The sequence below is a fragment of the Melanostigma gelatinosum genome, assembly GCF_949748355.1.
Source record: "Melanostigma gelatinosum genome assembly, chromosome: 8".
NCBI classification, from domain to species: Eukaryota; Metazoa; Chordata; class Actinopteri; order Perciformes; family Zoarcidae; genus Melanostigma; species Melanostigma gelatinosum.
In genome coordinates this window covers 13,665,103-13,688,507 of record NC_136641.1, presented here as the reverse complement: position 1 = coordinate 13,688,507, position 23,405 = coordinate 13,665,103, and the positions used below count along the sequence as shown (strand labels likewise).

At 44.1% G+C, this 23,405-nt stretch overlaps 1 protein-coding gene across 2 annotated transcripts; it reads left to right on the top strand.

The window, feature by feature from the left end:
• The first annotated feature begins 16,271 nt into the window (after window positions 1–16,271).
• Window positions 16,272–20,838, top strand: gpr157 (G protein-coupled receptor 157). 2 transcript variants are annotated; one of them, XM_079273176.1, is made up of 5 exons: window positions 16,272–16,387; window positions 16,515–16,849; window positions 18,096–18,309; window positions 18,952–19,146; window positions 19,717–20,838. In XM_079273176.1, exons 2-5 carry the CDS (start codon window positions 16,581–16,583, stop codon window positions 19,939–19,941), a joined length of 903 nt encoding a protein of 300 aa, XP_079129302.1. In that variant the 5' UTR covers window positions 16,272–16,387; window positions 16,515–16,580; the 3' UTR covers window positions 19,942–20,838. The 2 variants fall into 2 exon arrangements, with proteins under 2 accessions (XP_079129302.1, XP_079129301.1); XM_079273175.1 differs by having other exon boundaries at window positions 16,288–16,849.
• The last annotated feature ends 2,567 nt before the right edge of the window (window positions 20,839–23,405 follow it).

The following is a 23,405-nucleotide window of genomic DNA, read 5'->3' as shown; positions in this document are numbered from 1 at the left end:
AACACCAACAAATGTGAAATCCTGTTCAGAATTCCCTCTGAATCTGCAGCCCTGTGTGAGTCGCAGCATATACTGTATACATGCACCAAATTTCACCTGAGTGTCGTGAAATATTCGGACACTGCTGCCATCTAGTGGTTTCTCTGGAATAAACACCGTGAGGTGTAGAGCCTCACATTGGATTATTAAATCAGTCTGCATAAAGCTCTACTTCACTCCTTTACCACTCATTCACAATAACACTACCCGCAAAATCATACAACTTGTATGTGATGGCATACATTGCTCATCAGTGCATGGTTGACTGCTGAATGAACAACTTCACGTCCTTAACTTCAGCTCTCGTGCAGATTGTCCCATTTCTCTGACAAGTACTGGGACTAATAGGACATTTAAAATGACCTTATTTGTCCACTGCGTGAGGCGTCTGAAGGTAATATGGCTCGTTTTACATCCTTGGTGGGTAACACAGCTTGGAGGCTTGAATTACCTTCCCCTCAGCGTGTCTCGCGGTGAAAATCACATTTTCTCATGCAGCGATGGTGCAAAGTGCTGAGCTTGGGGATATCTTAGGCCCCCCTCCACAGTTGAGGAGGGGAGCATAGACATGCTTACTGCCTCCCTTTTAGAAACCATCATTTCAGCAGGATCGATAGTCCGTCCCACTCCACGGCTGGCAGAGTGCACCGCTTCTGTAGGGGGGGGTTGGGATGGATGGTGTCGGTGTGTGTGTGTGTGTGTGTGGGGGGGGGGGGGTTATGTGTGGACAGCTGCACCAAGGCAAGTCCGAGCAGCACTCGCAGCCAAGGAGAATGATCGCATGCTGCGTCAGACACTCACTTGCACTGGGATGCAGTTTCTGAGAAGGGCCAGTGGGTGGATGCTGTCCTCGAGTGATGGTTACAGTTGCAGGAAACATACTGATGAAGTCACAGAACTAGATCAGTCGTCAGGTTATTCACGTTCGCACAATTCTGCATTGAGATGAGTAAATATCTGCAACTGATGCAGTTTGCATCAAACTCTCGTGGGGCCTTTTTTTATTTTAAATCGTCCTACACCTCTTTGACTGTATTGCAGGTTGCGCTCTCAAACAGATACAGATACATGCTGGAGGTGAGAAGACCTCTCATATTTCAGTAGATGGCTTGCAATGTAAGACCTGTGCAGTCCAGCTTTGTAAAATCTTTTGACAAGATAAAATGAATCGTCAGTTGTTCGAGTAGTGTGCATGGAGAGTACGGTTTAGAAATGTATTCACTCGGGGAATACTCACCTCTTGTAATTATTTTTTTTAAACCTTTACATAAACAGTTTATCCCACTATTTTTTATCACTGTTTTCTCAATAATCATTTTATCATTTAGTCTATAAAATAATAAAAAGGTCTGTTACAGTTCCTCAAGAGACATAGGTGACAAATTAAAATCTCTTGTTTTTATCAAACTAACAGTCCAAAACCACACAAAATAATACAACTTTAAAAAGAGAGAAAAGCTTTGTTATCAAAATAGTTGTCAATTTGATTCATCGTTTCATTGTTTCAGCTTCATTGACATGCAGTTATATTTCATGTTATTCCAAAATGAACTATAAAACAATCATTATTTTAAGTGTTAAAAGTATGTAATATGGCAATTTGTGCAACTTGTTTACAGTACAGATCTACATTTCTATAAAGCAGCATCACTAATAAATGTACAGGCTTGTGTTTCCTCACTCTTTTAGCCGTGTCTTTGTATGTGCATGCGTCAGCAAGCATGTATTTAGTGTGTGCTGTGTTTGTGTGACCCTGAGAAGAGCGCTTGAAGGTTTAGAGAAAGGAAAGGGAGTCCGTTAAAAGAGGTGCACCACTGCGGGGCAGGGGGATGTGGATGGGACAGGATGTGTGGTGCAGTACGAGCATCCCCTCTGCTCAGATCGCTGCTCATTTGTCATGTGGCCTGCAGACTTGAGTGGTGCATTGCTGCTGAAACACAAAGAGGCAATCAGCAGTGGAACGGCTCACCTCCGGGGGAGGGGTCCCAGGTGGACGGGAGCCTCCTTGGGTGATCTGCAGATTGAGGGGTCTTTTCTTCAGCACACGCCAGAGGCTCAAACGGAAGTTTTGTTTAGTCCTCACAGAATTATTTCATATTGAGGGACATTTTTACAATGAATAAAAATGAGCAGCACGGCAGGCATTCGTCAAATCCACCCTTAAGCCACAGAAAATGTTATTTTTGAGTTTGTTCTACTCGCAGCTTCCTGTCAGGAATTAGGCTGAACTCTCTAAGGGGAAATGTATTGTTACATTTTCACAAGAAAACCTCACTTTCTCAGCTGTTATTGTCGTTTGGCTCCCTCAGACTCAGACTCTGTCCTTGCATATTACAAGCACTGAGATCTCCTCCACACTGGGACAAGCGGAGAAGGTCACGGCATTAATGGTGGCCTGGTTCTGCCGGTTGACGTGGCAGTAGACGGGCAGACCCACAGAGCTCATCCTGCGGATCAGAGCCAGAGACAGAGCCAGGAGGTGACCGGCCCGTCTGTAGGGCGAAGGCCATCCTCAGCTCACACAGCTCGTCAGACAGCATCCACGACACGGGTCATCCACTACATTCACATCCGTGAATGTAGTGGATGTAGGCCATGGAGGCAACACACATCTTCAGATGACACGGATTGTTGTGGAGGGTATGCAACACTCCTCCAAGAACCTGGAACGCAGAACACAACGCAGCAGGGAGGAGACCGAAATAGCAAGCTGCTCGCCATCTATGCAGATGAAAATGGCACAAATAACACTGGAAGCTACATACACATTTTCTATTCAACACTGTATTGTTTTCTGGCTCACAATCACACAAATATTTATGTTTCTTAAGAAAGAAAAGCAGCATTACAGTGATGGACTGTGGCAGTTCCCTGTAAAGGATATTTTTCATCAAATTGAGGTCGTTGAGTGCTTTCAAGATGATCATTGTGTTTTGTTTTTCAGTGTAAACTTGCATCTACCAAGAATTTGTTCGACGTAAAGTAAAGAGTGCCATTCAGCCATGAAAGTTAATATTCACAGGTGTAATTTCGCTGATTTACAGCTTAATGGCATCTACATACTGCCACAGATAAGAGAAATATTTCCTTAACCTGCACTACAATGTGCACGTTTAACTGCAGCCAACTTAAATACCTAAAATGCTGAGGCGAAATCCAGACAAAAACACAACTCACAGAACTGGTGTTTTTTTCTTTACGGTTTATCTTGATATATTTCTTAGGAATGCTTGAAATTGATATTCTATGTCTGTGAAGGCCCAATCAAGGCTGCAGTCTCGCTGAGTAAAAGCTGATCGGTGCGTTACGCTTTGCCTCGACAGCGCTGTAGAGAGCAAACTGGCTGCTGCTGACACCGACAGCTGACGGAGCGGCTGCTCATTCGCCACAACAGAGCAGCCAGCTGACAGAACTTCAGACACTCACCAGTGTCGATCCATCATCGACCTTTTGCCACTATTTATTTCATACTGGGGGAGAAACCGATGACTCCTCGCACTTCATGCGCTTCACATATCTAGCTCTGCCTCTCAAAACGGGACCTTGAAAATGATGGTGAGCGATGTCAGGGGGGGATACTTTGATAAAATGGAGAACCAGTGTTTCCATGTCAGTGAAATAAGTTATATCTGGGATAATTCATCGAGGATCAAGAATTCGCAATTCTGAATGTTAAACAGCTTTTGTGCTTACAGCCACGTTTGACCTGTTCTGCTGTTGACAGCGTGTCTTTTTCACTCCACTCGGCCTCGGGAGGAACCCGCTCCGCTTTACAAAATGAGATCAACTAAGAAGCACTGGTGCAGTGAAACACACCGCACACCTACTCCAACAAAACCAGATCCCACCATTCAGTCGACCTCTGTGCCAGACTGACTGAAGTGAGCCTCAATTACCTCCTCTGGCTCTACGTCTTCCATTGTTAATGTCAGGTTTCCCCAGAGAATATCCTTTATAACCACATAATCATTCATCCTTTTTTTTTTTATTTTACATCTTGTCAGATTCCCAGAAATAGATTCTGCTCTGCCGTACACCCAAAAGAGAGAGAGAGAAGAAAACCTCCTCAGCGCGGCTTTTAAGTCTCCCATTTCAAAAGACCCAGGAGTCAGTCGTCAGTCAAAGCAATTCTCCTCCTTGACTGAGGACTGTTGAGAATTAGTCTGAATTGATGTGTAAACCAAGCAAGCTGCTGAGCGTGTGAATCAATGTGTCTATTATCTTTTTCTGGGCAGATCAATGGGCTGAGGAATAGTTCTTAAATTCACAGCGTTTGCTGTTTCAAGTTGTGAAAGCAGACACATCGCGCTAACTTACAAAACACATATTAAGCATGAATCTTAAAAGATTCAAGACTTCAAATGTACTCATTGTGATATATATGGCAAAAAAAGGACCAAAAAAAAAAGACTCACCAGCCGATGGTCTGACTCGACTCCATTATCGGCATGTGTAAAGACTGTCCATATTTGCGATTTCTTAAAGATTCCCTTCAGATGAGCATTATGTCAGGTTTGTTATAGCTCATGTCTGATAAGCTAATGATGTTGGTCTGCTGTGATCCCAGGCGCACACACACAAAAAACAATCACCTATTTCGGTAAACATTTCCTATCAACTGCAAAAAGAATGCTCATCGCCGGGCGGTTTTCCCAGAGCTCAATGTGAATTATAAACATGAGTGAGACTCGTGTATATACACATTCAACGAACCACAAAGATGACTCAACTCCAACCTTCTACATTCATGTGATCCATGAGCCCTGACACACATTTACACTCTGCCCTTGGCTGGGCTAACCAGGGAGAATATTAAGAAGAGTGCGGAGCCAGAGGCGATGAGGTGACAGTGTAGCCAGGTAAAGCATCGGGAGGTAATCTAATAGGACATGTAAAAGTGCCCCTCCTCATGGCTTATTCATCACAGAGGACGCCATTACTGAGAATGGCGTTGGCTATGTGAGGGATATGCTGGCGGGAGCATTTTCCCCCGGTGTCACGCAGTACAGAGGAGAGAACAGATGCCGGGAGGCTCAGCAGACCGATGCAGCAGCAGCAGCAGCAGCACTGCATGCAGACCGTACATGCAGGGAACGAGGTTTATGCTCTCAGCTGATGGATAATATGCATGATGCATACCTATGATTAATACCGACACTAACCGATATGGACAGCCTCATGCAGCTGATCCCCGGTAGTCAGGGATTATACGAGTTTTGCTGCTTCAGCAATCTGTTCCAGCAGTGGCGTATCTTATAAGGGCAGATATACAAGCTAATAAGGGAGAAAAGCCTTGATATATACAAGACAGACTCTGATGTGCTTAAAACCGGATAGCACACACCTTGACTTCATGGATTCAGGGTTAATATGAGATACATGCAGATCTTAATTTTGCACCAGAGGATGAAAGATCACAGGGTTCAACTGGGGGCAGAACAAAGTCAGGGGGGGAAAAAGCCTTGCTCCTGCAGTGGGAAACAGAGAGCGCTGCACTGCTGCAGAGGCTGATACCTAAAGCACGTTTATAATGAAGTCACCAGTATCCACACAAAGCCCATGCAGCGCAAATGTCATCACTGCAAGCCGGGAAGGGTACCACCAAGTGCGTTTTTTTGTGAAGTAAAGACATTGCAGGAAGAGAAGCCCAACCTTATTGGCTGACTAAATGATGGATGATCTCACTCTCACAGAGTTGTGCAACGCGCAAAAGACAAATTTGGTTGGTCAAGATATTTCTAGATTTTAGCGCACTGCAGAATAGCACCAGGAAGGACATTAAGGACATTTCCGTTCACTGAAGGGGATTTTGAACCTTTGGGAATTGTGAAACTTTGAGCAAGTGTTGCGATAGCAGCTTTTAGATGGCGACGTTCACGAACCGATCGCATGTTTTTTGTCTCATTTGTCAAAATGCGCAGCGTACTGTGTGCAATAATGCTGCGGTGCGCCTCGTGTTTTGTACTTTGTTGACGTACTTGATTGATATATGAGGAACCACATTTTTTTCCTGCATCACCAGGTGGACGAACCTTTATCTAAAAATGGTGACCAAGTCTGTCATTTTCTTTAATAAACTTGACGCAGTGTCACCTTTTTTGATCTTACATGGAATTATTCTTTTTTTTTTATCAAGTGGTCAAATACACATTTTTGCAACTCATACCTGAAGACATCCCTCGAGGAAATTAGATTTCAGACTGGTGACAAGTTTCAAAGCACAGCAGAGAAGATGGCCTCTCTGTGGAGCAAACTCATTGAGGTTTGAGCACACTCATATCTCAAAGCAGCTTTTGCTGTAGTGTGAAAATGAATAAAAGGGGATGAGGAGTTACGTGTGCGTGGAGGGGGTCTCTCTTGTTAGGAGTCCTTTACACTGATAATTCTCTGGGGGATTGCAAGGGGGGGGGGGGGGGGTTGTTGCAGAGGAGGGGAGAGGAAGGCCTACTGAGGATGTGCACACACACTGACCCTGGAGGTTGCGTTCCCCTTTAAAAGTCCCAGCCCACTCAGATACGCAGAGCTCATGCAGGATCTGCTGCGGCAGTGGGGGAACACTGCTGAGCTGTGCAGTTTATTCTGCCAGCAAGAGTGCAAAGAAGAGGAGGGGGAGCGAGCGCGTACAGAAGGAGGAGGAGTGAGGAGAGAGAGAGTGCAAACAATGTCATTCTGTTCAGGAGGCAATGCTGCAGTCAACTTTGCAGCGCCATGGAAGCACATCACCAGCAACCAAGAGGCTCCGAGTGAGTGCAGAGAAGTTTTCCTCCTCTCCGCCCCGCGTCCCAGACTCATCTGTGGGTAAATATTTTTCTCTCTTGTCTTATTTACCTTTTATATTGTCTTCTTATGTGTCTTACCTCTGTGTGGGATGATACACTTCTTAAATCAGCCTTACGGGACTTGATATATACGTCTGTCGGTGTGTGCATGCCTGCAGTGTCAGCCTCCTGTGCACCAGTAAAAACCAGCCAGACAGCCAGTCAGTTAGCAGTCAGGCTCCACTGCCCCCTCATCCATGTTTAACACATGGCACAGGCTGGAAATAGCAGCCGGCGTGTCAGATAGCGGCTGGTTGAGAAGACTCTGCATTTGACACAAGGACAAATCGACTAACCAGGTCACAAAGAGTTTCCTCCACTAGAGGGGACTTCCATCTTTGCTGACTTAGCTTTTAGAAGAGTACAAGTAGTCTCGGCTCCATACTTTTTTTTGCTGGTGGTTGTGTGGATTTGTATTTATCAGCAGGTGTTAGTTGTGATATGATAGTGGACAGAAGGATCCATTGTATCAGTGGTCCTGATCTGTCAGTGTCTGAGCGCTGAACATAGGGGAATGAGAATGAGGCTACAGTGGCCTGCATGGGACAGGGCAGCTGTGGTGCAGTCATGAAGTTGTGCTGCAGCTACTAGGACTTTCCTTCCATCCTAAAAGTGGATACCAGGGCAGAGTTTTAGAGAGTTTGTTTGTAGTGAAGTGTTTGTGCATGCGTTGATTAAGTTGTTATTTGTCTTTTGGATAAAAACAGAAAAGATCTCTCAGAGCAGAAACACTATAATATCTCTGCAGCAACTCTCTTGCTCTAGAAGTCTGTGTTGCTGCTTTTGTCTTTTATGCCATATTGCACTGTCTGCGCTCAAGCGCGAGCCTATTCAAAGGCTATGTAAAAATAGTTTGTGGGCGAAAGAACTACATATTAAAGCGAGTCAGCTCTACATGTGCTCTGAAACCCGTCTGGATGATGGATCCAGACGGATCAGCTCGCCTGTAAGCAGTCTCGGTCTGCTCTGAGTTCACCTCAGGTAACTGTGCTAAGACCTTGAAAAAGACGGCCCTGCGTCGTCAGCTTTGTGAGGCAGAAGTCCAAAGCATCTCTCTGGCCTTTGGATTTCTCCACACTGCAGGCAGGCGAGAGCGAAGGGGACAGAGTGATAGCGAACTGTGCATCAGGTCCGCGCCACATCCGGAGCACTGACATCATTTTTGGAACATCTGCAGTTCTCCTGCTCACACTTTCACTGAGGGTGGGTGCTGCACTGCCAGCAAAGGAAATTGCCGCACTCACCTGATGTTCCTTGCACCTCACTTCTGCCCTCCCCCCACCTCCCGCCCGCTCTCCTCCTCTTCCCTCCCCCTTCCTCATCTCCAATTTCTCTACTGTAGTCTCTCTCAGAGGTACAGTGACTAGCACAGCGCCTCACCGGCATGCCTCCTCCTCCTCCTCCACTCACACCCTCTCCCCTACTGAAAAAGTATGCAGCACATGCTCTCACCATCCTCCTTGAGCAATTTGCCTGAGTGACTAGAGAAGGGGGAGAGAGAGAGAGACAGAGAGAGAGAGAGAGAGAGAGAGAGAGAGAGAGAGAGAGAGAGAGAGAGAGAGAGAGAGAGAGAAAGCAAGAGCCAGTGAGCCAGCAGCAGAGCAGCAATCCTGCAGTGTCCTGCAGCAGCTGAGTTCCTGCAGCCTGGCCTCTAACATCACACATGCACACACACACACACAGACAGACATGCACACAGGGATGCACATCAATCTCTCAGACACAGACGGTCCTTCAGTCACGTGACACAGTGGTGGTAAATGAGGGAGAGCAGGCCGTCTCACTCTGGACCGGACTAGGCTGAGTTAAGAGACAGAGGAGAAAGAGACAGACACACACACACACACACACACACACACACACACACACACATTGCTCATGAAGCTCCACAGGGAGGCATTGGAGAGATGAGTTAGTTGCCCCCCCCCCCCACCAATGGTGCATTGTCCCGTTCCAGCACTCCAGTTCCGATGATGTAATCAATGCAGCAAGCTTTGAACTTGCTGGGCTAGGGGCTCCTTCCCCCCCCCGACGGACACAGATGCAAGTGTGAGGCCTCAGCTGCAGTCTGTGTCCCAGGTAGGAAGATGAATAAATTACACTTTTTGTGATTATTTAGCTGAAACTGCAGAAAATAATTTCCTGCGAGTGGGCCAGCTCAACGATTGTCCACATTTCACTCTTTTTAAAGCGGATAGCTCATGCTTCCACAAATGAAGGACCAACTCAGTTGGTGAAACTACTGCTGGCACTTTGTCAAAACGCTGGCGAGCAGTGCAGTGCCGCATCAGCCCTTCCAATAAATTAAAGCAAGTATCTGCAGGCAGATACGCCTCTTCTGCTCTCTTACAAAGTTGTACAGCTCTACAGGGAAAAGACGAACCTCCGAGCAAGCAGCAAAGTGCTGCTTTCCGGACGAAACATCGTAGTGACTTTGCCGTTACATTGATAAGGTCATCGGTCTGGTGACGGGCTGCAGTGGAGAGCAGCACCAGTGATGTACAGTACGGGGCTTTAGAGACGCTCGGGCAGCCTGACTGGGACCGTATTGTAGCAGGTGAGTTTTGCTGAGCTGGTTCCTGCCGCTGCACCCATAATCTGCCTAGTGATCAACTTCCACTACAGCAGTGATGAACTGGCATCACCCTTCCTCTAGTAAAATAAAACCAGCTTGCATCAGAGTAGCTCTGCATAATTAGCACTCATGGATGGTGATGATTCTGCACATTTGATACGGTTGAATGTGTCAGTAGCTTAATAGAATGAAATGTACATTCGTATATATCGCTCGCTCTCTGATGGATCAGATAAAGGGTTCTTTCTCGGCTACACTAATGAGCTGCTTTTTAATTCATATTTGACATCAAACATCAGAGATCCAGGAAAATATGAATATTTCGGAGGTTTTCCGTATCTTTGCTAATGCATTCCCGAGGATTTTCACAGCCATGTAACTCATACGGATGCGCTTCATCTGAAATTGATGTGGCCTTACGTGGTCACAAGATGATTTGATGAATCATCAGCATGCTGTGCCGGTGCCCAGTTACAGCTTCTGTAAACTATCAATTCTGCTGCGATAAAAAGAAACCAATACTGTAGATGTCCACTTGACGTGCATCCTTGAGGATTTTGCATCAGCTAAGAAAGATAGACAACATCGTGAAGTGCTTCTGTATGATCTGTGACATGGCAAAGATGATCTGACAAGTCAGTCCAATACAGCAACGTTCTTCTCTGCAAGACTTGTTCAGTCAGTTGCCCTCATCCCTCACTTCATCTCACCACCTCTGCTGTTGTAAAGAAATCTAGTGAACCACGTCACCCAGAAAATCCATCTTAATGTACCTTCAAACAATAACTCCTTCATGTATTAAAGAGCTCAAAAGTAAAAGCTGTGCATGCTGACTGATTGAAGCAGGCTGAGTCATGCTGGGGTTTTTTTTCTGGGTTTCCCCCCCTCTCTAATCCTCTGCTCCTCCCCCTCTGGTCTAGGAGCAGGCTCATACACCCGGTCCAGCTGTTGGTGGCATGTTGGAACATGCCTTGACTTGTTGTACTGCCTGAGTGAAGCAGAGAGACACAGTCACAGGGAGAGAGAGAGAGGGGGGGAAAAGAGAAGAGGCTTGTGGTCAACAGTTTGCCAGTGTGAAGTGACCCACACAATGAGAGAGCCCTGCTGCACCTGTGGACAGACTCCTGTGGATGTCAACGCCGGAGTGCACTCGCGTGGATGGATCGCGTGGATGGAGGAGCGCCGCGGCTGCCTCGCCGCTTGGTGAGTGTCGAAAGAGTGTGTGGATAAAAGCCTCCGACAAATAATATTACAACTGAGCACTTCTGTGAACGTCTAGGTTAATAGTTATTGCAAAGCGGAGCACAGCGCTCCTTTACTTGAAGGTAAAACTTCAGAAACACCAATTAGTGTGGGGAAATCTAAATATGCTGGAAATGAGGCCTGCAGATCCGCTTAATAAGGCCTGGAATTTGATTGAAGTGTAAATGAGAAAATGTGATCTTGGAGTGCACAGCTGTAAGTGTTGATGCTAACACGATGCCATGGTAACTATACAAAAGGTTACTGAATGCAGAGAAGCGTGATACGCCCAAACACACAGTTACCAATCGCACAGTGGCACAGTTACCTCTGCACAGACAGAGCGCCGCGACTCGGCCCTCATTGTCTGACCACAGTCTGAGCCTCGCCGAAGAGGGACAGTTGTTTCTGTTGTTGTTTTCTCCTCTGTTCAGACTGAGAGACGGTTTCCATCAGGACACCCAGCAGGCTGCCTCTCCTTCCTGAAAAGGCAGAGACCAAAGAGATAAAGACTTCAGAGCTCCTCGTGTCTTACAACTGATTTATATCTGGTTAAATACAGGAGGGGAGACAGAGCTGATTGGAGTGTCTGCTCACAAAAGACTACATTTACTGTACGGCACACAGGAAAGCAGATAAAGACAACCGTAACTGACTATCATCAGCTCGATGGTAGAACCTTGCGTGCCTTTCAAAAGTCAAAGACATAAATCATTTGGTGTCTTGTGTACTATGATCTGTGTATTTTACTTGTGTGTCGTCAGATATAGGTGAAGGTGAAGTGGGCAAGACTCAAAACTATATAACGCACTGCATACTAACAAGTGAATGCCCATGAAACCAATTATCACCCCCTAAAAAGTCACAGAACTTTACAACAAAGGTCGAGAATACATGTCACGACGAGGCTTTTATTCCTTCTAATCATTTTCTATCAAGTCAAACGCCTCCAGCGATGGATTTGAATGGTTACCTTGAAATTAATACATCTAGAAAGCTAAATCAATAGACGTACTTGTGCTAAACCTCAAGAGAGGCTAAGCTCCAGCAGCAGGCACGCCATCGGTGTGCTTGTCATGCGTAGCATTGTTCAGAAACATGGCTCTACAGTAAATACTGGTGTCATTGTTACCCAGAAGATGATTAGGTTGCTGGAATGGGACTGCGGCGGGGATAGCGTGACTGTTTGAGCGTTGTCAGCCGACACCGGAACGACCAAGAAATGCACAGCGGAGAGGAGCGAGGCGGTGACGTACAGTGTCCGGGGCTGATGGCTGGGTCAATGCACATTACCTTGTTCCAGCTTCTCTGCTGTGAGGATTTTTGAAAGTTGGTCAGAGAAAACAAGACATTTGAAGGCATTTATTTCTATTAAAAATTATAATAACTTAAGTTTAGTTTGTTTGTTTAAACTAAAACTGGGGGAGACTCGTGATAAGCCCTTTAGGCTTCTGGCCTCCCTTGCATATTCAGTTATTATTTATAGATTTTTGTTAAATGATCTGTTTTATGCGCCATTAAATATAAAGAAAAAAGAAAGAAAGCAGACGCCATCATCATGTTGTTTCATTTGGATATCTCTCCAGGCCTCTTCCCAGTATCCCGCTGCTGCATCTGCACACTAACTATTGCCTATTTTAGGACTTATGAGTAATCCATTGCATGCTACTTGTACATTAATATCTCGAATTAAGCCGATACCTATATGTCATATTAGTATAACCAAAAAGAATAATGTAAATTAAGATTATTGAGCCTTTTAACCTGAAAAGCTATATTAATTAAGGCGATATTCATCCACACCTCACACTAATATTTGTTAAAAAATGTCCTACTGACATCATTTTTTTAGTTTGGCCAATAGCACAAAAATAGTAAAACAATATCCTGTCAGTAAAGCCGAACCCAGCCCGAAGCCTGGAGCGTATTGGTGTACAGGTTTGTGAGTAGAGGCTCGTCGCTACGGCTGTTTGCTGTGTGATGCAGCGAGGAGGCAGCCACTCATTCATTTAGCAACCAGGGTGTTGTTTTCACCGGCATTCCTCAATCCTGTGTTAGGGATTACAGCAAGCCCTGAGCAGGAAGGAATTCCTGTCATCATGTGTTCAGCGAGGGCAGCTTCTGGCTCGCCACAAAGAGACAAACCTGGCAAACTGAAAGATCTTCAGTGTTAGCATCAGCCTCAGGGCATCCAAAATCATGTATTTTACAACTATCAAAATTATTTTTTCCCATCAAATAGGGTCAAGATGTTCTAACCAGCCATAAAGCGAGGAATTTGCAGTTATACAACCATAAATGCGTCATAAAATGCACCCAAAGCAGACACGGAGAGCTACAAATAGCATCGCTGCTGGATTCCAACAGTAAAGATACTTCAGATAGAGGACGTTCATCCACCTGCACGCATTCCAAACATCTCTCCCGACACCTCTCGATCCTTCATAGCTGCCTCTGTTCCTTCATTTGCTCGTGACTGCAGATTGTTCATAGTATCCATGTTGTCCTGTCAGCAAAGCAGAGTCCACAGGGAGAGGACAGTATGGAGCGGTCAGCTGGCCCGGAATAGCGCCGCAGTAAGCAAACACAACTGATAGCAAGGGGATCAGAGTCCCTGAGGTGCATCAACACACAGGTACTTGCATTAGTTGGTACTCGTGTGAACAGATAGACGAATATACGAGGGCTGAATCAAACAGAGCTTTTTGTTGCAAAGTCATGAGTCATGGCAAGTCTATTCTTAGTTTGGGGGGGGGGGGGGGGGGGGGTTTGTGTTTGTCCAAGTTGTTGTGCACTTGAAGTGATGCTGCGTAAAAGCCTAGAAGAGCATCAAGAATCTGTTTGGGAACTGGCTTTGGGTCCCTTTGGGTCCCTTTGGGCAGCAGAGTGATATAAAACGGAGTTAGGCCGGGGAGTGCCTCTTTAAATCCCAACGCATGATTCCCAAAAAGAAACTGATATTCATTTTACTTTAAAATGCATCAGGTCAAATTAGGTTTATTCCATGGACCAATTGTTACTCAATTATTTTTTCCCTACTTCTCTTATAGAGCTTCAAACTGCCTTCCAACAACCAACACCACCAGGAAGCAGGGCACGGAAAGTGTGAGAGCGCCGGTAGTGCCAGACTCACGGGTGGAGGTGAACGGCAAATACCAGTCAGGGTCCCGCTGGGGAGGGACGGGCGGTTGGATGCGGCTGCTGTGGGTGTTTCTCTGGCAGTGTCTTAGCTGGTTGTTGTGAGGAGTGAGAACGAAGCAATCAGCAAGTATACTGCCGCAGAAATTCTTCGCACTAAGAGGCCCTGGGATCAGAGGCATCGCGAGAGGGAGGACAAGAACCTGAATCAGCATTGTAGCCGAGACGGGGGCCTTACATGTGTGATGATGACACTGCAGGATTTAACAAGAGCTGAGGACCCGATACAGAATTTACTTTTTTTTTGTTAACAATCTATAATATTTACAATTGGATCAAAGAGTCAAACTTCTACTTGTTGTACGTTCACAGTCCTCTGCTGCCACCTTGTGACAGACATCAACATTTCAACGTGCTTTTTGTTCATTCAACACTGCAGCAATCTGTAAAACCTACGTTGATGGGGTTTTTATTTTTTATTGAGACAATCTAAAGTCTCTCATTCAGAAAACATGGCTCGGCTTACCATGATTTCAGATTCATACTTTTCAGTTGCAAATGCATGTTGTTTTTGTCACCAAATATAATTCTGCTTCATGAATTGTAAGTAATTTTTGTGGTTGATTCCAAATGAATTTGTTACAGCCTTATAATTTCAAAAGAAAAGTAGTAAATAAAAGTGACATAACTTAAAGAATTAGTACTTGGCGTGGTTTTGTTTTCACAGTACACATGCACTTTGTAACGATGTAGAAATATTGTTGTGTAAACACTGCGCTGTGTGAAAGCAGCACTTTGAGACCCTTGAAACATAATGTTGCCATGCGAACAGAGGAGACCTAATGAGTGCAGATGAGGCAGAAGGGCCTGTAAGCCAGGTGCACACTAATGTAGGTTTTCACAGACACACAGTAAACGCAGACGCAGCTGAATGTACAGTGTGCTCCTGATTTTAGCTCTGAAATACAGCTTCTGTCTACAGAATCACAGAACCTTCAGTTGATGAATTGTTCAAACTTGATGGAAAGTATTGTGCATCGTAAAACTGTTTGGTGGTCACGTGTAATTCTCATGATAATGCAGATGTGCTTGGTGCAGACTGCAGGAAAAAGACACCACTGCATTGCTGCAAACCCAAAAAGAGCTTGTAGGTTGTTTTTTTAGGGGGGGGGGGGGCAATAAAATCCTGCTCTCACACAAGGTCGTTGCTTTAAGTCGGTCTGCACTTCAACTCTTTGGTGCCACAATTACAAGTCTGACAAAGAGTTAACAGCTGACTTTACTCGCTAATCAAAAATTGTAATTCAATTTGTATAATAACTTAATTCCAAAAGTCTTTTACTGCCCAGAGAGCTGAGAGCTGAGGTCTCTGTCCTCTGAGGGGGACGGTCTTATTAAAGCAGTGTGTTACTGTGGACGTTTCCTTAAATGTCAGTTAGGATTCAGTCAGTTCAGTGAGCAATAGAGCACAGGGCTGAGAAATATTGAGACTTCATATGTTCTGAGGAGCACCTTAATATTAACATACGGTAATTAGTGCTGAAACGATCAGTCAATTAATTGATTTTTCAATCAACAGAAAAATAAAATAGTAACAATTTTGATTCTCCATAAATCATTCCAGGTGGAAGTGGAGGATTTGTCGTTTTAGTTTCGTGTCACTACATTAAATACTTTGAGATGTTGCGGTATTGGTCAGACAAAGCAAGTTATTTTAAGAATTTATTTTCAGAAATTGTGACGGGCCTTTTTCCGTATCATCAAGGTGTTTTTTGGGGACATACAATAATCCAGTTCACCCAAAAATGAATTGAAAGATTTATTGAAAAGGAAAACGATCATTAGTTGCAGTCCAAATGATAGGACATGACAATTAAAAAACAAAATCTCTTTCCAGCCTTCAAGTCTGCAGCTGGATTTGACAAAAAAAAATAATATCATTAATAATTTAAATGTATTGATGAATTCAAGCCTTGCGCAAGTGTGCTTTTAAGGTATTGCCTGTCTTATCTTACCTGGTGAAGTGTTTTTTATGAACTCTTTTCTGTTTTTACAATTGTAAAAAAAACAATTGTACGGTTGTTTTATCACCTTACGCTTTGTGAAGCACTTCTACTGGAATGCCAAGCTTTAATGTGGAGTGAGATATCTGTCATAAATAAAGCTTAATGAGCACTCGTTCATTTTCAATGTAAAAAATAAATAAAATATTGAGCATATTCTATACTCGACTACTAAATGACCTGCTCTGTGTTTAGCAAGCTTGAATTGAGTTTTGAATGCCTGGAATGGGAAAAAATTACAAATTGTCATCTGTTTTTATGAGACAATATTTGAGTCACAGCTTTAGGGTTACACGAGTAAAGAGCATCTGAGCCATAAATAGACCGACGTGAGCCCATTACCAGCTGACTGACTTCTGCTTCGGAGTTCCGGTTGTTGCAGCGAGGAGTGAGACTCGAGCAGGCGGGGAAGGAGGGGTTAAACACGGGAGGAAAAGTTTGTTCGGCGGCCTCAAAAGCAATGGACGAAGTCTTTCAGCTCGACTCGCCCGGCTTTAAATGCGGAGACTCTGGTAATTAACGGCACGCACAACGTGATAAGCTCGTCTGAATGTTTGCAAACATTACTGCACGTTTGACATCGATCTAATCTGAACGATGGAAGAGGGAAACCACACAGTTGTGTACTTGTCTGAGCAGGTGGTCGTGTTGTGTTCGTGCGCGCTGTCCTTCGTGGGTTCCTCGCTGATCATCCTCACCTACATTATGTGGGCCGACCTGAGGACGACTCCGAGGAGACTGCTGGTCTACCTCTCGGTGTCCGACTGGCTGTCCGCCGTCTCCTACGCCTTCGGGGTCTGGAGGGTCTTCCACACCGACTCGGTGGACTGCGTCGCGCAAGGAGCCATATCCACTTTCGCCAACACCAGCTCTTTTTTCTGGACGGTGGCCATCGCTGTTTACCTGTACGTTGTTATCGTGAGAGCCAGCCAGAGGGCCGCTGACCGCTTGGTGTGGTTCTTCCACATTGTCAGGTAAGCGAGTCACGTTGAGTTTGTGAGTAGCTCAAGTTGGAACCTGTACCGTGAAGCATCATGGGATAGTAAATTGGAGACCACGGCGCAGGCTCGCTCAAAACAGAAGTAGCATCGCGTTATTCTATTAAGTTTGGAGAGCAAAACAAAACCACCTGCTCCCTTAAACTTGAAAACGGAGTACATGAGTTGGTTTTAGGTTAGTTTATGTTTTATACTTTTAAACTGTATGTTCATATAACAACTGATGCACAAACTAACTTGGTATTTGTCAGTTTAACTTGATCTTAACCGTCTCTCAGCTGATTCGTACCACAACAACCATCCACAAAGCTCCCCACCTTGTTTATCTGCTGTGACAATAAGTCAGAAAACCAACGTGAAGGATATTTAAATTGTATTTCCACTCTGGTTCATAATGATTCATTTACCTAATATGCTTAAACTTGGATTGAATAAGCATGTTGGCTCTGAGTTGCTTTTGTAAAATGGCCTTAACCAGTTTTTTCATAACACAAGGCAAGTGCATTTGTACAACAAAGCAATTCAAAGAGCTTTATATGAGACATAAAAGGCATTACGACAATATCTAAAACACCACAATGTAGAAAGAATTAAATGAAATAGAAGTGGAAACAATAAGATAAATTGAGTAAAACAGAATACACATTTCAGTGCAATCACGTTGAGAGACATGACTGGATCCCTAATCCGCTGTGGTGTAGCGCTCTACAATTGATCTATTTTTGGACACAAGAACATTTTCACCCCTGAGTACGCCTCAACGCAGTGTTTGTGGTTGTCGTCCTAATTTTGCTTCTGGGAAGTTTCTATTGAATTGAAGATCACACAACAAAGCCATTCATCTAGGCTTGTATACATACATACAACACACACACACACACACACACACACACACACACATCGTATCCTTTTAAATTGGTGTTTTAAGATGAGAAGTCGTGCTTTGTGGGGGGAAACATTGCTTGTTAAAGTGAGTTTTTATGATGCACAAAGCTCAAGCAACACAACTGGTATGACTCTGCAGAGTGCACCATGCAACACACACCAGCCTGAAGCAAAAGATAATCTATCACATGGTGTCACATGTCTTTGCAACATTTGTGGATGTTTAACCCTCCAAACATCTTTGTACAAACATTGTGTAGATGTTTAAAGATAGGAAGTTGACCTTTTTGAAGAAGTTATGTTTAATCTCCTAAACCCTCTGTGTTTTGTGGTCTAGCTGGGGTGTCCCTCTGGCCATCACTGGTGCAGCCGTGTACCTGAACAAGATTGGCTACGATGCGTCAGAGGTGTCGGTGGGCTGGTGCTGGGTCAGCATCCACGCTCCTGACCGGGTCCTGTGGATGCTGCTGACTGGAAAGATCTGGGAGTTCTTGGCTTACCTCACCCTGCCGGTCCTCTACATCCTGATCAAGAGGCACATCTACATAGCGGTGAGGAAACATAGTTTCTATCGAGCTGCAGATTACATTCACTGCTCTTATCACACCTAATTTAAAAGACATGAACCGTGGAATTAAAAAAAAAAAAAACTACAAACAACCACACTAATATTGAATTCTGTTGATGTCAAATAAACAATATTAAATATGTATAACAATATAACACATTCTAGATTTAAAAACTAGAAAGCAATGAAGGAGCGCATACTTCAGCCATAGCTGCACTGTTATTGTTTTAAGAAACAGAAATATAAAATGTTTTTTAAATCTTCATCTGGCTTTGGATCACCAGCAAAATACACAAACTGATAACAATAGTAGGCACATGGCATTTTGTTACATTCATGTAAGTGCAGTACAATAAAACAATGACACAAATTCACCTAAAGAAAACACCAAGTTGTCTGTTTTTGACGATATCCAGCTAACAAAGAACACATAAAAACAGAGGGAGTAAGAGACACAACTTCTTGTTTTTAAGTTGCCTCAAGCAGCTATCGCATTGTAAAGAAGTCCTATGCTATCCCCTACACATCTCGATCTCTTACGCTTCGTGTATGAAAATATATAATTTTTTTTTTTTTTTCTTTTTGCTGTTCTGAAATCTGGTCTCACTCTGTGTGTCTGGCGCAGCATGCTGCCCTGTCCGAGTACCGTCCCATCTTGGCCAACAGGCCTCCGTCCCACTCCTTCTCCTCCATGGCTGATATGAAGCTCGCACTCATTCCCATCATCTTCATCGTCCTGCGCATTTGGAGCACCGTGCGCTTCGTACTGCTGCTAGCCGGCTCTCCAGCCAGACTGAACGCAGTGCTGGTCACACTACATGTGAGTTTAAAGCTTCTTTCAAACCAATGATGTTCAATCGAGACAATGTCTGCTAATTCTCTTTCAACTCACTTTCTAACCTACCGTGTGTCTGTTCTGTTCATACTGATCACCCTTTAGTTGTTGTGTGTATGACAGCACATGTGTGTGGGATGTTCACGTGCTGTTAAACTGGTGATGATGTGATTGCGTGCTGTCAAGTCTGTGACTCATCACCTATTCATCATACAAGTTCCTGTGTTAACTGATGACGTTTGGACGAAAAACTAGCAGCAATAACTTTTCAAAATGTATTCAACTTCCTTTATATATAATAAAAGTTTACATAAAACCTTTTATGATGTAATACTTTCTGTGTGTGTGTGTGTCTCTCAATAATAAATTGTGTTGTTGTATTAGTCAATTAAAACAGTAAAATAAAACTCTCATGACAGTCATTAGCCAAACTCATAATATGATATCTCTTTGGCCGATCATAAAATGAAACTGTTTTGTCACATGTTCAACCCATTAAAGTAACAATCAATAACTGCTACACTCCCCTTAATGGCTTCTGTTTGGGCCCAACAGGGGATTGGCAACACCTCGCAGGGAGCAGCCAACTGCATCATGTTTGTGCTGCTTACTCGGCCAATCCGCACGCGCCTCTGCGCCGCGCTCTGCTGCTGCTGCTCCTCCAAGTGTCGAGCAGGCGCGCAGCCCTCGCATGGCGCCCCCCACAGGCTGCTGCCCGGACAGGACACCTCCACACAGGGGGAAGAGGACCGCGCCAGTCGAGTCGGGACCGATCGATGATGTTCTGTGGATGAGAAGACAAACGAAGGCGGAGGGCGCGGTGGAGGTCTCTGCGTCACATTGAACCTCATTACAGCAAAGTGGCTGCAAAGCAGGTTGGAGATTCTGCAGGTGCATGCACATCTGTGTCACAAGAAGAGTCTCATGTCTGCACTTTTGGTAATATGAGAGTGATACTGCCTGGCTGTGCACCAGCATTTGGTGAAGGATTTTGTTGCGTATACTGAATATGTTACACATGAATATCGGGGTGTCGTAGATGTGCTGTACATCAAACTTTAAAAGGCCGTTACACTTTAAGTTGTTCCTTTGCACATGTTTTCTGATTGCATTTTAAACAGCTGTGCACTCCGTGAAAGACAGGTTAGCAGCTTTACTCATCATGTACTGCGCCGATTCACTTACATTCTGGTGTTATCACTGTGAAATTAATGAATATTCAGTTTTTATCTTGTTCCACTGAGTATTGAAGTATTGTACTTATGGAAAATATTGGGGGGGGGGGGAAATACCCACATTCTGGTGTCCGTACAGCATTCTCACTTTAAGTGGTGAACACAATTGTCCCTGATACTGAACTTGTACAGGAAGCTTTAAGTGAGAACCCATAACTATCGAAGTCTGTTCGCTTGAAAGATGAAAAGTTTGTGTTCAGCTCTTGTTAATGATGCTGCAAGTGTGTTTTCAGAAGGTTTAATGAATGTTTATTAAGTGAAAACCTGTCACCATGAACTCAAACTGTTAAAGGTGAAACTGCAAGCTTTTTACAGCTACACCTTTGTTTGTGTTTGTTTACATTTGTAGTAGATTATCCCTTTAAGGTGTTCTGCAAGGTAACTTCAATTCCCAAAATGAAAATCGAATTCCTGCTTATGTCCAATATAACTTTGGGTATGTTTAACAGATTTGTGATCGTCTCTTAAAAGTAAGTGACATGATACAAGCACAGTTTTCTGTCAGTGTATAATTCACTTCAACGCATTAAACCTTACATTCAAATCTAAAAACATTCTCCTATGATGCTCCTACCCAGTATTTACTCCCTTGATATCAGATATCAATCCTTGCCGAAGTTGATAGTTGCAACATTTTTCAGAAGATTAGTTGCAAAACCCCATCAGTGTTTGACATGTGGCCAAAATGAACTCGTCATTGTGGTCAGGGTGTGTGACCTATCATCACACGCCAGCCTTCCTCCTTGAAACCTGAGCCTTCCCTGTGAGCCTCACTTCTCCTTTCACCCCTGCTGCTGCTGTTGGCTCCCGTTTCCCCAGTTGAGCAACCGGCCGAACGCATACCAACCAGGGTGGGAACCCACTGACCCACACGGCGCTCATGGGACCGACTTGGCTCTCAACCACAGTGCCACTCCCCATGGTTCCTTCAGCTCTTTGAAATATTCTTTAAAATCCATTGAGTTTTAATGAGCCTGTCTCAGAGATGATGAGCTACATTGAAATTAGATTTACACTCTGGGGATTGGAGGGAGAAATTCCACCTTGACAGCCAATTTTCTTTTACCCTCAAGGGATTGTTGTTTGTTTGACTCTCGCAGAGGGCGAGCCCTTGTTCGGTTAGTGAAGGTGGCATCACAGAAACTGGATTAATATATCTTGCATGGTCTCTGTTGGCCTGTTTGATGGATTAGGCAATGCAGAAGTGGGTGATTTGGTTGTAATAAGCCTTTACATCAGGGCAGGCAGACCTTTCATGACACTAAAACAACACCGTGCTCGTCTGAGGGCAGTTGGTTCTCACACATTATTTCCAGAACATGGAGACATTATGCTGTTTGTACTAGAAATATATTAAAAACATAAATAGATAGACTTTATTTCAGACTCGGGGTCCATACAGGCAGATACATAAAAAGCAAACACAAACAATAAAAGTACCTTGGCCTAGCAATGCCTTACAAAGAGACAGCTGTACCAATGTCGCCACAGCTGGGACTGGTAGCGTGTGGTGCTAAACCTTATGTTGGTTAAAACAACTATGATCCCATTTACAGAGTCATTCAGTCGACAGATGAATTTGTACATGAGATTTCTTGAGAAATACACAGTTGTTTATCAGAAAAGGAGTTTTCCTTCAATCTAATTCTGTCGGCGGTCTAAAGTTATGTGAAACCGTGCAGAAGTCGTCCTCTCAGGACCATCGGTAGCACTGACGGAGCACTTGATGCCAGGTCTGGGAAAATGAGAGGACGTGAATGCTGTTTATGCTGATGACATCTAAAACTGCCGGTGAAATGTTTTTTCGTCCTTGAGGACCGCAGACGATCGACACTTACTGTATTTCCTGCAGGAATTAATCCATTGTGTCGGTTGTGAGATTTGGCTGACATTGAAGTCACTGGAGCTGGTGTAAACACTTAAGGAAAGCGGTTTATGCTCTCTCCCCTGCTGGCTCTCTGCCCACTTAATTCATTAAGTTAAAGAGTACCAGAGGGCCGTCCTGCACTGCATGGGGTGACCGTTCACCAGTCAACATAATGGAAGTTATTTTTTTTTTCACAACACGGGCTGTTCATTTGACTGCGTTAGTGGTTCTTCCAGCCAATTCTCAAACACACTGTCCACCAAAGGTAACGGGCAATAATTTTGTGTATTTAGATTAGAAATGGCAGAACAATGTTCACACGTGTAATAGAAAACCTCAAACTCTAGATACACAAAGCCAGAGGTTACCGGTTGGTGTCAGTGGGTGAGTAATTAGGCTGTAATAAATTAAAGTGACACAGTGGATGTAAACTTTGCACCTTACATGTCTTTCTTCTTCTTCTTCTGCAACCAATCATGAGCGCCCCCAACCGTTAGCTGCTAAAATTGCAACCACTTCACATCATCAACTTGGCCCAATACTGTGGTCTAAAAGAACAGGATATAATAACTATTCTTTATCTCTAGACCTCTCTGTTAACGAGCTGTTATAAGCACAATTTACATGCAGGAAAGTCTGTTGGGTCTTCTAAGTATGATATATATTATATATAACAAGAAATGAAACCGCTCTGTTGTTTCAGTTAGTCTCACAGCTCATCCTGCTTCACTTAACACTGCATCCTCATCACATTTTGCTCTCTGCATACGTAGTTCTAACCTCTAATTATTCCTGTTTACCACCAGCATTATTTACTCAGACACATTTTATTAGCCTTGTTTTTGCAATGAGGCTTCCCTGAAGCAAAGAACATCCAGCTTTAAGAGCAAACAGCCTCAGGGCCGTCGTAATGACAAACACTCTCAGCTTCAGAGATAAGAGGCATTGCAGCACACGACGAGTTGAAGACAAAGTAAACATAGAAAGAGATTGTCAGGTGTGGTGTTTCCATTCAGTCATCAGTGTTGGATGAGCTGTCTTCAGCGCGAGAAAGGATAAATCCCTGAGATTGTAGAAGGATCAAGTCCATCTGTTTGTGATTTCAGCATTGTGTCGTCATTCTGTAATAACATCTTTCCTGT

Bases quoted from the DNA above. Each gene is read 5' to 3' on its own strand.
- gpr157 (XM_079273175.1), top strand. From the start codon at position 16,473: ATGGAAGAGGGAAACCACACAGTTGTGTACTTGTCTGAGCAGGTGGTC. The intron at 16,850-18,095 runs GTAAGCGAGTCA...TTTGTGGTCTAG, and splicing joins TGGTTCTTCCACATTGTCAG to CTGGGGTGTCCCTCTGGCCA. The intron at 18,310-18,951 runs GTGAGGAAACAT...TGTCTGGCGCAG, and splicing joins AGAGGCACATCTACATAGCG to CATGCTGCCCTGTCCGAGTA.